The sequence below is a fragment of the Mesocricetus auratus genome, unplaced genomic scaffold (genome assembly GCF_017639785.1).
Source record: "Mesocricetus auratus isolate SY011 unplaced genomic scaffold, BCM_Maur_2.0 Super-Scaffold_100010, whole genome shotgun sequence".
In the NCBI taxonomy this organism is placed as follows: Eukaryota; Metazoa; Chordata; class Mammalia; order Rodentia; family Cricetidae; genus Mesocricetus; species Mesocricetus auratus.
Window position 1 is genome coordinate 63,221,842 of NW_024429194.1, and position 16,686 is coordinate 63,238,527.

At 41.3% G+C, this 16,686-nt stretch overlaps 1 protein-coding gene across 5 annotated transcripts in view; it reads left to right on the forward strand.

Annotated features, from left to right (window-relative positions):
• The window catches only part of LOC101841425 (cyclic AMP-dependent transcription factor ATF-7), a 102,097-nt gene that overhangs the window by 67,118 nt on the left and 18,293 nt on the right, over positions 1 to 16,686 (forward strand). For 4 of the 5 annotated variants that reach the window (XM_040753713.1, XM_040753715.1, XM_040753714.1 and 1 more), the window contains 7 exons: positions 1,648 to 1,766; positions 4,493 to 4,630; positions 8,602 to 8,759; positions 9,949 to 10,048; positions 10,549 to 10,662; positions 11,384 to 11,536; positions 14,426 to 14,623. In XM_040753713.1, the coding sequence (XP_040609647.1) occupies positions 1,648 to 1,766; positions 4,493 to 4,630; positions 8,602 to 8,759; positions 9,949 to 10,048; positions 10,549 to 10,662; positions 11,384 to 11,536; positions 14,426 to 14,623 (980 nt within the window). The remainder of the gene's footprint in view (positions 1 to 1,647; positions 1,767 to 4,492; positions 4,631 to 8,601; positions 8,760 to 9,948; positions 10,049 to 10,548; positions 10,663 to 11,383; positions 11,537 to 14,425; positions 14,624 to 16,686) is intronic. The other variant, XM_040753718.1, reaches the window with a different exon arrangement.

Here is a 16,686-nt window from a genome sequence, read left to right on the forward strand (position 1 = left end):
ACCTTTTAGAACTATTTCAGGAGGTAGTGGTAATTTTTCTCAACACTCTGATTCAAAAGACGTTTTATTTAAGTTTTTAAAAAGAAAAATGTTTCCATGGAAAATCACACTGAACTATTTCCAGTTAATCATGCTAAAAGGAACAATATTAACCCTTAGGTCTTTCTTTAAAATATAATTGAAACATTATTTATCAGTCAGTGTAGTTGACTGGAAGAGGAGATGAATTCTTGAGGTGATAAGCACATCAAAGAAAACCATCATAATAGAATTAGGGGCCCAGGGAACAAGACTCAACTTTAGAAAAGCAGGGGATAGACAGACAAGCTAAGATCTGAAGTTTGGGTTCCTTGAAAAGTTCCTATAGTTTAGGAATAACTATAAAAAAGTTCTTATACTTAAGGTTTCACCTCCTTAAGAACAATGAAGCCAGTCTTTGTGGCACATTCCTGTAATCCCAGCATTTGGGAGGTAGAGGCAAGAAGACCTTAAATTCCAGGATAACCTGGGCTTTTCTCCAAAAAAAGAAAAAAGCAGAAGCAGTGTGTTGAGAAAAAGTTTTGCACAGCCCCTGTGGGGATATTTTGACCAGCAAATCTAAACCAAATAGCCTGGTTTCCGGAATTTGTTCTGGGCCCATGTCACTATGAAATAAGTGCTATTGTTTGTAATTTCCTTTTGTAACTCATGATATTACTGTCTTGTTCCCCAGTCCCTAGATTTGCTTAGAATGGCTTCAGAAAGGAGCAGACTTTGGTGAAAGGCAGGCACCATTCCTTATTAGGTAGCTTGAGTGAGCAAACTCAGCAGTCTGATCCTTAGTTTGTACTCTCTGTCAGATTTAACACCCATCTGTTTTTTTCTTTCTTCCCTTTTTTTTTTTTGTTTTTTGTTCGTTTGTTTGTTTTGTTTTGTTTGTTTTATGAGACAGGGTTTCTCTGTGTAACTTTGAAGCCTGTCCTAGAACTAGCTCTTGTACACCAGGCTGCTCTCAATCTCACAGAGATCTGCTGCCTCTACCTCCCGAGTGCTAGGATTAAAGACATGCACCACCAATGCCTGGCATATCCATCTGTTTATATCTTCTCACTGCTTATCTTTAATTTTATTTATTTATTTATTTATTTATTTTGTTTTGTTTTTCAAGACAGGGTTTCTCTGTGGCTTTGGAGGCTGTCCTGGAACTCGCTCTTGTAGACCAGGTTGGCCTCGAACTCACAGAGATCCGCCTGCCTCTGCCTCCCAAGTGCTGGGATTAAAGGCGTGCACCACCAACGCCTGGCTACCTTTAATTTTTAAATCTAGAAGTTTTCTTGCATCTTTACTTTCATGAATGGTTTGTTTTATTGGGGTTGTGCTTTCATTGGAGGTGAAAGATATAAATCCAGCACTGAGAGAAGGTGGGTATGTGGCTAGTCACACAGAACATTGTTCTGTCTTTCCCCTTCTGGCCCTGAGACAACGCAACACAGGCACCCTCTGGTAGATTACAACCATCATCTATCCACTAAAACTCACAAAAGCCTATTTATCCTAGCAAAGACTTTCCATGTTCAAACAGAAGAATAAAAATACAATCCCAGTGCATTCTTGTTTTAATTTATATTAAAACTAAAACACATTTTCATTTTCTTTTTATGTCTACAGATCAAACACCTACTCCAACTAGATTCCTGAAGAACTGTGAGGAGGTAGGGCTCTTCAATGAACTAGCTAGTTCCTTTGAACATGAATTTAAGAAAGCTGCAGATGAAGATGAAAAAAAGGTAAGTGTGACTAAAAAAACTGGTAGTGGTTAGACATAGGCTATTTTCATTGTACCTTGAGATAATTTGCTTGTCTGGTTAAAATTCCAAACCATGGGAGCTGGAGAGATGGTTCAGTGGTTAAGAGCACTAACTACCCTCTAGAAGGACCCGGGTTCAATTCCCAGCACCCACATGGCAGCTCACAACTGTCTCTAAGTCAGTTCCAGGAAATCTGACACCCTTATACCAATACACATAAAATAAAAATTAAATAAATTATTTTTTTTTTGTTTTTTTCGAGACAGGGTTTCTCTGTGGCTTTGGAGGCTGTCCTGGGACTCGCTTGGTAGTCCAGGCTGGTCTCGAACTCACAGAGATCCGCCTGCCTCTGCCTCCCGAGTGCTGGGATTAAAGGCATGCGCTACCAACGCCTGGCTGGGTACTGGGTTTTTAACTCAGATCATAGTTTGTTTTCTGATAGTCCCCTTAGTAATCTATTGTTTCCCTTGTAAATAAATGGAAAAAATTAAAAGAATATGACAGGGGACTAGAGAGATGGTTCAGTGGTTAAAAGTGCTTGTTGCTCTCACAGAGGACCCAAGTTCAGTTCCCAACACCCATAGTGGTAGCTCACAACTACTCCAGGAGATCTGACACACACTTCTGGCTTCCTGTGGCACAAATACACACATGTTGTACACATAAATAATAATAAAAGTTTTGAAGACTATGAACTGGGAGGTTGAAATAGAGGATTACAGAAGATTCAAGGTCAGACTGTGTTATATTGTAAGTTTTGGATCAGCTTCAACTACAGACACTGACTCAAACAATGAAACAAAAGTATGAGTTACTCAGATTTATTAGGCAACTTTTTTTTGCCAATTATTTTGGGGGAGAGGATAGAGATCGAGCTCAGTGGTAGAGTGCTAACACATGCTGGGACCTGAGCTCACTCACCCCCACCTCCACCCCACCCCACCCCCAGTATAACAAAACAAGTACCACTGTTTATAAACTGATTGTTTGGGAAGTTTTTATTTATTTGCTTATTTTTATTATTAATTAATTCACTTATTTTGAGACAGGATCTCACTGCTCTGTAGCCCTGGCTGGCCTCAAATCCATAGACATCTGTGTGCCTCTGCTTTCTGAGTACTGAGATTAAAGTAGGCAGGGGAGAGGAATAATCAGTTTACCCTGGAAGTCAAGGTTATTAGCCACTAGGTAAAACTAGGTCTTGGAGGCTAGAGAGATAACTGGTCCAAAGAATTCAAATTGATTCCCAGAATCCATGTTGTAACTCCAGCTCTAAGAAATCCAATGCTTCTAGCCTCTGCAGGCACCCACACACATGTGTACATACACACACAGAGACACACACATAAACATAATTAATAATGTTCAAAATCAGGTCTGTAATTATGTCATACTTCAGAAAAAATATGTATACGCATATCAGCATGTATATATTAACGTAATCACCTCACAGTTGTGTGATATAAGGAGAGAACTGACTCTCAAAAGTTGCCCTCCAGCTTTCACATGCACACCATAGCACACGCCTGATCACAGGTGTACACACACTAAATAAATAAGACGAAGAAGAAAGAAATTGAAAGATTTAAATTTCCTACTTCACTGCTTTATCTTTCCCACTGCCATTTTGAGCTCGCTTGACACTTTCCTCAGTGTCCTTTGGTGTGTCTCTCTGTCTGTCCAGGAGTGTCTTTACTTCCCCTTGATGAGAAGTACAGATGTAGTAGAATATTATCTCCAGGGGTAGTAAATGATCCTGAAACTTTGCTGAACCACAATTTTTATAGCAGATGTCTCTTGGGAATTCTAAAGGAAAGTTGTTTTATTTTTTTTTTCCCTTAGAGGCATCCCTTCCTATCAATGTGTTGTCTTCAGAGATCTGAGAATGAGCTAAATTGGCTCTGAAAAAGTGGAACAGAAATAAAATCCTTTGATGTTTCTCACCCTTATGAGATGGAGCAGAATCATTGTTACCTCTTTAGTTCAGTACACTGAATTAGTTTGCTACTTAGGCTTCCAGGGGTTAAGGTAGCAAGTGATGGTGCACATAGCTGTACTTCTGCCAGGAAAGTTCTCTACTTTCTGGTTTCACCAGTACTGCCTCTAAGACCAAATTCTAATTTTTTCATTGATGAGATAACCAGACTTTACTTTCTTTATTATCCCCAAACCCTGTATGCCTGAAGTTTCTAGCCTCCTGCCCTAAACTGATTGTGATCACCATCTAGCATGGCAGGTTCCCCATAAAAGATCTTTTCTATCTTGTTTGCAGGACTTAAGTAACTAGTTTGTTTTCTGTTGCTTTTGGAAACTGGTTAACCAAGGCATTATGGTTGGCAGAGAAAATGTTCACAGCTCTCCAAAGACTAGCAAAGCTGGTTGGTAATTGATTGATTCATAAGTCCCTTTACTTTGCTTGGGATAAATTATAAGTATAATATTTGCATGGATTTAAGTGGCATTTATTTTACATGTTTTTAGGCATTATAAGTACTTGCTTGCAACTGATGCTATCTTCGTTTTGTAGTTAAGGAACAATAACTCCAAGAAGATACAGTGACTTGGCCAGAGTCTACATAAAGCATGAGTTCACATTTCTTTGACACTTGCTGTTCAGTGCTTTGACCAAGAACTGAACTTGGTAAAGCATGTCCTTGTCTGACCGTCAGCATCAAGAAACTGAATTGCATTTACTGTTTTCCCAGGGTGCTGCTGGGCCTCTTGACATGTCTCTGCCTTCTACACCAGACATCAAAATCAAGGAAGAAGAGCCAGTGGAGGTAGACTCATCGCCCCCTGACAGTCCTGCCTCTAGCCCCTGTTCCCCGCCACTGAAGGAGAAGGTAAAATTTTCTCCCAGAAGTCATTCCAAATGTTAGTTTTGATTCATAAATGGTGTAAGAAGGATTGGCTGGGTGCTGGAGAGATGGCTCAGAGGTTAGGAGCACTGACTACTCTTCCTGGGGTCCTGAGTTCAATTCCCAGCAACCACATGGTGGCTCACAACCATCTATAATGAGATCTGGTGTTCTTTTCTGGCCTATAGGCAGACATGCAGGCAGAACACTGTATACATAATAAATAAATAAATCTTTTAAAAAAATTTTTTAAAAAGAAGGAGGATTGGCTGGATTCAAACGGAGTGAATGTTCTTTTCTTTTTTTCTTTTTTTCTTTTTTTTTTTCTTTTTTTTTTTTTGGTTTTTCGAGACAAGGTTTCTCTGTGGCTTTGGAGGCTGTCCTGGAACTCGCTCGGTGACCAGGCTGGCCTCGAACTCACAGAGATCCGCCTGCCTCTGCCTCCCAAGTGCTGGGATTAAAGGCATGCGCCACCAACGCCCAGCCGTGAATGTTCTTTTCTTTTCCTCCTTTCCTTTCTTCTCTCTCTGCCTCCCTCCCTCCCCCCTCCTCTCTCTTTCTCTCTCTCCTGCATCTCATTGATATAGCCCAGGCTGGACTTGATTGAACTCAGTCCTCCTGCCCTAAGTACTGAGGTTTGGATACATATTTCTATACATAGTTTGAAAGGAATCTTAAATATTTAATCAATGTAAATAAATTACACCTATTCAGTCATCCATGAATCCCACTTCTGACTCCAAACTGAAGAGAGTTTAGTTTGTATGTGTACCAACAGAAATAAGTAAAACTGTTCATAGAAATTTTATTCACTTTTTTAAAAGTATCTGGGAGCTGGAAACATAGCTTAGTGAGTAAAAGTGCTTGCTGTACAAGCATGAGAACTCAAGTTGAAATCCAGAAAACCCAGATAAACATACTACCCAGGCACAGTACTATATGCCTATAATTCCACTGCTCCTACTCTGAGATGCCAGGTACAGATAGATAGGAAAATACCTAGCCTGGTGTTTACAGCGATAAAAGAAAAGCCCCTGTCTTGAAATAAGATGGAAGGGGAGGACCAAACCCAGTAGTTTTCCTCTGACCTCATGACCAAACTCACACACAAACATACATATACCACACATATACTATGATTAGACGGGAGAATGAAAACATCCCAAGTATCAATCAACCAAAACAATGAATGATCAATTGTGAGAGGTTGGTGGTGTATCTCAGGGATAGCACTTGCTTAGTGTTTATAATGCCTTGGATTCCATTCCAGCAACAAACAAATAGTGATATATTTCTAAAGTGGAATATGATATACATGATATTGGCTGAACTCGGCCGAGGATGAAATTTAGTGGTAGAGCACCTGCTTATCCTGTGTAAGGCTGTGGGCTCAGTCCTGAGTACTGCAAAAACAAAAAAGAAAGAGAGGGGAGAGTGAAAGGGGGAGGAAGGAAGGGTGGGTGGGTGGATAGATAGATAGAAGAAATACATAGCAATATGCATAAATTTCACAAACACTGAATAACAAAAAAGACACAAAAGTATATACTGTATGGTTCCATTTATAGGAGGTTCAAAAAGATGCAAAATTATTTGATGGAAAACTTCAGAATAGTGTGGTGGTGTATACCTGTAGTGGCAACTGCTAAGAAGGCTGAGGTGGGAGGACCAGCCTGGGGAACACAGCAAGATGGTATTACAAGGAGAAAGAAGATAAACAGAATAGTGGGTACCTCTCATGATGGAAGAATGTGAATTGGGAAAGGACACAGGAAAACCTTCTTGAGTGCAGGAAATGGTCTCCATTCTGATTTTGCTCGTGCAAAAGTAATTTCATTGTAATGACTTTAATTGTACTTCAGTAAGTAAAAAAGAAGTCAGGTATGATGGCACATGTGTTTAGTCACAACACTTGGGAGGCAGAAGTAGGTGAATCTCTGAGTACAAGGCAAGTCTGTTTTATATAGTGAATTCTGGGTCAGGGCTACATAATAAGACTGAGTTTTTGTTTTTTAAAAGAAAAAAGAGAAACTAGTCATGGTGATGCACATCTAACATCATTTGGGAGTTCCAGGTGAGTTCAAAGCCTGCCTGGACTGGGCTGCATAAGAGCTTGTCCCAAAGAAAAAATAAAAAGGTCAGCAAGATGTCTCAGTGGGTAAAGGTATCTTCTGACAGCCTGAGTTTGATCCCCAGGATCAAGAAACCTCTGGCCGGGCGTTGGTGGCACACGCCTTTAATCCCAGCACTCGGGAGGCAGAGGCAGGCGGATCTCTGTGAGTTCGAGACCAGCCTGGACTACCAAGCGAGTTCCAGGACAGCCTCCAAAGCCACAGAGAAACCCTGTCTCGAAAAAACCAAAAAAAAAAAAAACAAAAAACAAAAAAAAACCTCTGATTTCCACAACCCTCCAACCACAAATAAATAACTAAATGTATTTTTTAGTAAAAAATAAAAATAAAAAATGTAATTTGTTAATTAGACATGTCTTTTACCTAGGGTTACTATTGCCGTGATGAAGCACCATGGCCAAAGCAACTTAGGGAAGAAAGGGTTTGTTTGACTTACACTTCCACATCACAGTTCATCATCAAGGAAGTCATCAGGGACTCAGATAGGGCAGGAATCAAGAGGCAGGAACTGCTGTAGAGGCTATGGAGGAGTGTTGCTTACTGACTTGCTCTCCATGACTTGCTCAGCCTGCTTTCTTATAGAACTCAGGACCTCCCAGGGATAGCCCCACCTACAATAGACTAGGTGCTCCACCCATCGATCACTAATTAAGAACATGCCCTACAGGCTTGCCTACAGCCAGATTTTTTTTTGAGATGGTCTCATAATGTATTTCAGGGTGCCTTCACCTCACAGTAATACTCCTGCCTCAGCTTTCCAAGTGCTGTGATACAGGTGTCCTCCACCACACCTAGCTCATTTTGGTTTGGTTTCTCTGTGTAGTCCTGGCTGTCCTAGAACTTGCTCTATAGACCAGGCTCTGCCTCTTGAGTGCTGGGATCAAAGGTGTGTACCACCACCTCCTGTACCTGACCATTTTTAAAGACCACTTTCTTTGGTGTATAATACATATACACATACACTGTAATTATGGAGCTCTCTGACTTTCCAGAAAGTGAATAAATTTAGTAATCAGCACCAAGATCAAAACCAGATGATATCAGGGCTTCAGAAGCCCACTTATGTCTCCTTCCAGTCTCCTGGAACTAGCTCTTGTAGACCAGGCTGGCCTCAAACTCACAGAAATCCACCTGCCTCTGCTTCCCTAGTACTGGGATTAAAGGTGTGCTCCACCAACACCAGGCTTCCTTCCAGGCTCTGCTGTCTTGCCAGTGGACAGAACATCTGTACGTCATCTTGCTTGGCTTCAAATTTGACATGTTAAATTCTCAAAGCTACCATCTCCATAAATATTAGCCATCTCCCTCCCTCCTTCCAATTTCTATAGGAAACTAATTTCTGGAGATTAGAGATGCTTTCAAGGCCAGTATGGCCACTGACAGTCTAAGACCCTAACTAATTAACAGTGAGAAGCATTGTGTTCTATTTCGGTCTGATAGCTGTTTAAGCTTCTATAGACCTTGTTTAATGAAGTCCATTGGAAACACTGGATTGTCCTACCACCAGTATACCTTCCTTTTCTCACTGGAGGTCTTAGGACACTTCAGTATTATTTAGAATGAGAGTATTTGTAGGGTAGAACACCCCTAGAATTTATATGATATTACAGTGTTATATGGTATAACATTTCTCCAAAGATTTCAAATGATTTTTCAAATGATGCTAAATCATCATTCCTACTGAATGGGTAAGGTATGGGTGCATGATCGTGATGAAATTGGGTCATTTCTTTATAACTAATGCTCTTTCAGTGAAAGCACCAATTGTGTATTTCCCTATTCACAGTTCTTAACGTTTTGAAATTTTTTGTCTCCTCTCCCTAGGAACTTGCCACAAAACCTGTTTTGATTTCCACCCCTACACCCACCATCGTACGTCCTGGCTCTCTGCCTCTCCACTTAGGTTATGATCCACTTCACCCAACTCTTCCTTCCCCAACCTCTGTCATTACACAGGCTCCACCATCTAACAGGCAAATGGGGTAAGTAGGAGAGTAGGAGAAACTGTGAGCCTGGATTTCCTTTGGTTTTTTGAAACAGAGTTTCTCTGTGTAGTCCTGGCTGTCCTGAAACTCATTCTGTAGACCAGCTTGGCCTCGAACTCAGAGATCTGCCTACCACTGCCTCCCAAATACTGAAATTAAGGTGTGTGCCACCACCACTTGGCTTTTTTTTTTTTTTTTTTGGTTTTTCGAGACAGGGTTTCTCTGTATTGTTTTGGAGGCTGTCCTGGAACTCACAGAGATCCGCCTGCCTCTGCCTCCCGAGTGCTGGGATTAAAGGTGTGCGCCACCAACGCCCGGCACCTTTTTTTTTTTAAGATTTATTATCTTTTAAAATTATGTGTAGATGTGTGTGACTTCCTCTGGGTATGTTCAGATAAGTACAGGTGCCCTCAGAGTCCAGAGGTGTTGTCAGATCCCTAGAGGCTGGAATTATGAGCTACCCAATATGAGTGCTGTAAACAGAACTGATCTTCTGTAATATATGAAGAACAGTCTTGATTGTGAATTTCTGTGCTTTGAAATTATTTAATAGAAACTGTTGTTCTCAGATATGTTGTTGTTTTGAGACACAATCTTCCTAAGGGGCCTCAGATTCTCATGACCTTGCTTCTGCCTCCTGCATGCTGGGCTTACAGGTATATGCTACTGAAGTTAGCTCCAGGCATTTATTTTTACATGCCCAAGAAAATGAGTTAAGATTGTTTCCTAAAATAAAACATTTCAAAAAATTATTTGCCACAGAGATACTTGTTTAATCTTCCAGATTCCTAATAGAGTTACCTCCTGAACATTAAATTCGATTAATTTTAAAAATATAAAGTTTTTGCCAGACTGTGGAACTGGAAACATAGCTAAATAGTAGAGCTACTCATCATGTCCAAGACCCTGCTAATCCCCAACACCAAAAAGCCACCAAGTCTTTGCCAGGTTAAGGAAGTAAACTAGGGCTTGTCTGACATGTTCTAAGGTAATTTTGTTAAAACCCTGAGGCGGGGGAGGAATAAACTATCATTTCTCTCCATTTTTCCTGTGTTTAAGAGAATGTCAAGATTTTATAGTGCTGCTCCATACCTTCCCTAATGACGTCTATAAAAAAAAACTTATAGAAGGAAGACCAATAGGCAAAAGGTCGAGATTGTGATATTTCCCTTCATGTTTCCTGCAGATCTCCTACTGGCTCCCTCCCTCTCGTCATGCATCTTGCTAATGGACAGACCATGCCTGTGCTGCCAGGGCCTCCAGTACAGATGCCTTCTGTTATTTCGGTAAGCTTTGTAGTTAGGGCAGCCAAACCTGCCAGCCCACTGATCCCTCCCTTCCACCTGAATGATCATAACCAGAGGACCCCAGGGAAATGTGGGCCTGGACTGTATTAGTTGTGTGTGGCAGTCTGCCCAAACTCTTCACTAACCTCTGCCAGTCCAACACTGTGAAACACTAGACAAAGACTCATCTGGACAATTGGCTTCTAGTCAAGGAGTTAATTTTGCCAACCTGCTGATTGGTTGATTTCACTTGGCACATAGCTTCTCCAGCATTGCTAACCACTTTCCTGAAGATATACCCCCAGCCTTTCCCACAGAAAATGTCCCCACACTAAAGAATGAAATTCTTTACTCTGGGACACTCCTTAGGTAAGGTATTTCCCAAGCTATTCCTGCATGTCCTGTGAGCGTATTACACAGAACAGGCCCTGACATGCCAATCTCAAAACCACTTAATTTGGGGAAAACCAATACTACTATGTCTCCTTCTCTTGATTTAGCTGGCCAGACCTGTGTCCATGGTGCCCAACATTCCTGGTATACCTGGCCCACCAGTTAACAGTAGTGGCTCCATTTCTCCATCTGGCCACCCTATGCCATCAGAAGCCAAGATGGTGAGTACATCCCGGCCTGGAGCAATACTGGCCTTCTAAAAGAAGTAGTATCAGGGGGCTGGGGAGATGGCTCCGCAGTTAAGAGCACTGACTGTTCTTCCAGAGGTCCTGAGTTCAATTCCCGGCAACCACATGGTGGCTCCCAACCACCTTAAATGAGATCTGGTGCTCTCTGCTGGCATGCAGGCAGAAGGCTGTATACACAATAAATAAATAAAATATTTTAAAAAAAGAAGTAGTATCAGTCTAGATTTTCCAAGTAAACTGGACAAAGGAGCTTTTTGAAGCTTGCATACCTAAAGACATCCTGCTGTGGGGCTTGAGAAAGAAAAGACCCTGATTCCTAAGTCTCCTGTCCCTACCTTGGCACAGGCCATGGGACAGGAAGAGGCAGCACAGATTGTTTGGAATGGAACAGTTGCCATTTCAGTTCCAGGGTGACAGATGGAGGGTGAGTGGGCAGGGGAGCTGGCCAAGTGGTGAATAGCTGTGTAACCAGCATCTGGCCTGGTTCCAGGAGGGAGCTTTCATCTGGGTCCTATTGCTTCCACAAGCCCCCATCCCCAGCTGTGCCCAGGATGACAGCCAGGGAACAGAGTAGGCATTTTAGGGATCCAGGTGCACACTTTCTCTCCCTGTCATTGTCTTAAGGTCAGTAATAAAATACAAGTTCTTATCCTTGACAGAATCTCACTCCTGCCTTTTAAATCTTTCCACACAGAGACTAAAAGCTACTCTGACCCACCAAGTCTCTTCAGTCAATGGAGGTTGTGGAATGGTGGTGGGTACTGCCAGCACCATGGTGACAGCCCGTCCAGAGCAGAACCAGATCCTCATCCAGCACCCTGATACCCCATCCCCTGCCCAGCCACAGGTCAGTTGTGCCCTTGGAGGGGAGAACAAGATGTGTTGCCCTTATTTTTTATGTTGTATCTGTTTTCAAGATGCATGAACTGAGAGAAGAATGAATTTAACTTTCCAGGTATCCTGCTACTTTCGATGTTTTTGGTAGGTTTTTTGACTATAGTGAAACAAACTATTGTTTATCTACCTACCTTTGTGTTAGACATAAATGCAAGCAGCTTGAATTATGCAGAACTGTTACAGAGAAGACCTCTATATTTTTTCCACATATGAGTAATAGCCTAATGTAGATTCTGAGCTGATGGAGACTCACATGAAGCCACATCGAGCACTTCCAAAGGAGGTGTTTGTATCTCTTGCTTATCTGCTAAGTCTTAACAAAATAAGTTATCAATTACCTGATTAGATTTTAGAACACAAAATACATTATAAGACTATATTAATACAATATGATGTTACAGTAGTAAAATAGATGGCTCATTAAAAGTAAGAAAACACACAAAAATCCTTCTCAATACCAATCCAATAGTCCCTGTTTATCACAAAGGAATGAAAATTCTAAAAAAATTTAAAAGTCAGCAGAGGTCCCATGTAGTTACCCAGTATCTTCCCGAAGAGGGATTCTTTAGGAACTGAATAGCTTTAGTTTTTATAATTGTCTGTACTGGACAGGTGACAATGACCTGGGATTGGTTTCTAGAGTTTCATTCACTGCCCAGTCTGTCTTTTACTGATGTCACCACCTGCTTCATCAGTACTGCCACATGTCCAGACATTCTATGGCCATATGCTGCCTTCAGCCTTGGCCAGCAACACGAGCTTTCATTTGTTCTTCCTTTTTGAAAGCTAAGACTTCCCACCATTCTGACCCCTCACTCCCCAAAGCCAGCCAGTCCTGAAGATAAAGTAGTAACCCTTGCCCAACCTGGGTTGGAGAAAGGATGTGGCTCCTTGTCAGTGACTACTGAGTTCTCTTCTCTCTCTCTCTCTCTTTTTTTTTATATATATCTTTTCTCATTTTGTTTTTGGCTTGAAGTTTTGAGAGACCTCAAACTCATGACCCTCTTTTTTTTTTTTTTTTTTTTTGAGAAATAATTTCTCTGTGTTTCCCTGGCTGTTCTGGGACTTACTTTGTAAACCAGACTGGCCTCAGCCTCAACCTCAAGAAATCTACCTGCCCTGCCTCCCAAGTGCTAGGATTAAAGGTGTGCACCACCACTGCCTGGCCTGCCACGGCCTCTTGATAGCTGAGATTAAAGGCATGTATTGTGCCCAACTGGATTTCTTGAGGAAAGGCTCTCCTCAGTATTAGGATCCAAGCAGGACCTTTAGTTCATTCTATGAGTTAAAAATTCCCTAAGTTTTTCTTTGAAAAGGTAATACTAGTCTAAATAAAAGCATGTCGTAATTACTAATATTACTGGGGAACATAATTCAGTAGAGCCTAAAGTAGATTTCCCTTTTTTTGTTGGTTTTGGTTTTTTGAGACAGGGTCTTACTATGTAACTGAGTCCTAAAATTCACTCTGTAGCCCAGGCTGGCCTCAAACTCACAGAGATCCACCTAGCTCTGCTTCCCAAGTGCTGGGATTAAAGGCGTGCACCTTTCTTGTGGTTGTTGTAGCTCCTGCTTGTCTTTATGCAGATGATTACTAGCATTAGGAAAATACTAACCTAGATATTCAAATTAAAAAATAATTTAGGGGCCACAAGATGGATCAGTGAAAAGAGATGCTCACCAACAACACTGATAACCTGAGCTCCATCTTCCGAACTCACATGAAGGTAGAAGGAGAGAACTGACTCTACAAACTTGTACTCTGACATCTACAAACACCATGGCATACACACATGCACACACATACGATAATTAATAAAAATTAATAATAATAATAATAATATATGATTTTTAATTTTGAAAATAAATTTACTTTTGACATTGTCATAAAGTTGATGTGCCTTCTCCCTATATATATGTCAACTAACAGAATGGAAAGATAATCCAAAGTGCATTAGTGCAAAGAGAGCTTAAACAACAAGACCGTTGGGCAGTGGTGGTGCACACCTTTAATTGCAGCACTTGGGAGGCAGAAGCAGGAGGTTCTCTATAAATTCAAGGCCAGCCGGGTCTACAGAGCGAGTTCCAGGACAGCCAAGACTGTCTCAAAAAAAAAAAAAAAAAAAAAAGACAAGCAAATAAAAAAAGATGCTGAGTCAAAAAAGGAAAGAAGAAAGAGAGGAAGGGAAGGAAAGAGAGCAAGTGGGCCTTGTGGTACAGGCCTGTAATTCAAACTGTTTAGGGTAAGACAGGAGGAACAGCATTCTTATAAGTTCCAACACTTGGGGATAGAGCCAGGAGGAGCAGGAGTTCAAGGTTGTCCGGGACTCCATAGTGAGTGAAGGCCAGCATGGATGTGGAAGACCATGTGTCAACCAACAAGGGGTAGCATTGTAGCTCAGTTCCCAGGCCCAAAAGAAAACAAAGCAAAGCAAATTCCTAAGTGATACTAATTTCATTTCTGTGTCTCGAAATAATCAGTTTCCCACAGAACTGTGGCTTGTCTGCATGTGTACTGAGAGGACTGAGATAGGAAGCAGGATAAGAAGCTAGTAGACAGAGTAATGGGGCTTGGTGTGGTTACCAGAACTCTACCAGCCCTTACTAATCTACCTAGCTCAGCTTTGATTTGGAAAGAAAAAAATTATTTTCCCATCAAGTACTTCTCTATTCTGCCAAGGGACGAAGTTAGAAATTGATGCCTGTGAATCCCAGCACTCCAGATGCCTAAGCAAAAGAAACAAAATTCAGAATCTGTCTGGGCTGTATAACAAGACTGTTCAAGGACAAACCAGAAAATAGAAAAACAAAAACAATATTCTTCTTATTTCCTGGGCAACAGGTCTCTCCAGCTCAGCCCACCCCTAGCACTGGGGGACGGCGGCGGCGCACAGTAGATGAAGATCCAGATGAGCGTCGGCAGCGATTTTTAGAGCGAAACCGAGCTGCAGCCTCCCGATGCCGCCAAAAGCGGAAGCTGTGGGTGTCCTCCCTGGAAAAGAAGGCAGAAGAACTTACTTCTCAGAACATTCAGCTGAGTGTGAGTGGGTGATTGTCGGGATTGTAGACTCTGGAGAGCACGGCCACACATGGGAACAGCGCAGCAGCAGAGCAGAGAATGGTGTTAATTAATTAGATCCAGGAGTGTGACGGGAAGTGTAAAGGTCCATAGTAGTCAGGATTGAAACTTTTCCCTAGCAACTGGGAAAAAGACTATCTCCTTCCAGATCTTCACTAGCACAAGTCATTCAGAGATCCTTTTGGAGGTGGGAGATACAGCTCAGATAGAATGCTCAGCAGTCAGAATGGAGAAAAGGCAGGAGTGGAGACATAGACCCATCTTGAAGGAAATCAGATTAAGCATCTCCAGGGTGTGCTCTCTTAAATCATCAATAGAACCTTACTAGAGTTAGAGAACACCTGATGAGAAATACTTCACTCCAACTATTGTAGCTGTCTTAATTAGAGTTTCTATTACTATGAAGAGATACCATAGTATATCATAAAGGAAGACATTTAGTTGGGGATGTCTTACTGGTTCAGAGGTTTAGTCTTGTTATTGTCATGGTAGAAAGCATGGCAGCACCCAGGCAGACATGGTGCTGGAGAAAGAGCTGAGAGTTCTGCTTCTGGATTGGCAGGCAGGAGGAAGAGAGAGTGAGCCACTGGGCCTGGCTTGAGCTTTTAAACCTCAAATCCCACCCCCAGGGTCACACCTCCTCCAATAAGGCCACACCTCCTAATAGTACCACTCCCTATGGGGGCCATTTTTATTCAAACCACCACAGTAGGTTAGTTAATAAAAGAGAAAAAAAAACTTGAATAAAGACAGAATTGTAAAGGGAAACCTTTTCCTTGAGAGAAGCCTTCCCGCCAGCCTGGTTCTAGAGCCGCATCAGTCCCAAATAAATGCACAGGAGGCTATATTAATTATGAAGCTGTTGGCCTTTGCTTGTTTCTTACTGGCTAGCTCTGACTTAAGTAATTACCCCATAATTGTTAATCTAAGTATGTCTCTTACCGGAGAAGTTTCCAGGCTTCCTACCCCATGGTGTTACATCTCGACTCTCTGTGTTTCTCCTTCCCAGAGTTCTCCTGGACTCATTGGCCAGCAGTGCTTTATTGACAAATGCACAGGACTTCCCCCCAACATCTCCTCGTTTCTGTTTAAACAAAAAGAAAGGTCTTAACTTTAACATAGTCAAATTATATATAAAAGAACAGTTATCAAGTAAGAACATAGTTACAATATTTTGTCTATCAACATTTAGTAAGATTTAAAGAAAATATCATCTATCTCATTCTTGTGAGTCCAAAGTCCTATATGTAGCTTATCTCTTATCATAACTAAGGAAAACTATAATTATAACTCTCTGTCTTCAACTCTATCAAAGACCACAGAAGGATAATATATAAACACTAGGATTGACAGAGACATCTTACTGCCTGGACAGTCACCCGAAGTTCCTCTGTAACGTTGGGGCATCCATCTTCAGCCCATAGGCCACAATGTGTCCATATGATTTCTCAGCAAAGCAGGAAATTTTAAAACTGTCCATCTGCATTGGCAGTCTGTCAGTCATTTCTCTGTGTCCTGCAGAAAGTCTCGTAGACTCTTCCATGAAGCAGGAACCCTGTAAGACTGAGTTCAGCAGTCACTTTACTGTGGGTCCTGCATGTCCAGATTATACAACAACAGACAAACAGTCTAGCAAGAGCAGTTTCTTGCCCAAATGGCTAATCTTGCCATGTTGAAAGCAAACTCCATAACAAGTTTCTTTGATGCCCGTCTTCCTCTCAGACGTAATTGGTGCTGCCAGGAGCAGACATTTCTCATTGTCAAGAAAAACCCTAAACCATTTTAAATGCCATTTTCTGAAGGTCATTGAAAGGTTTGAAGACTATCTGTCTCAAATATATTTCTGTATATGTAGAAAACATAACTTACCTAACTATAAGTTCTAACTATTATAAGTAACTATCTATAGTCTGTATTTAATTATGCATTACATTTTAAGAGAACAGTATAAGCACAATACTTAATCAAGAGGAGAAATATACGCATCACAAAATTAACCTTGAATTTGTATCAATCAATGAAAA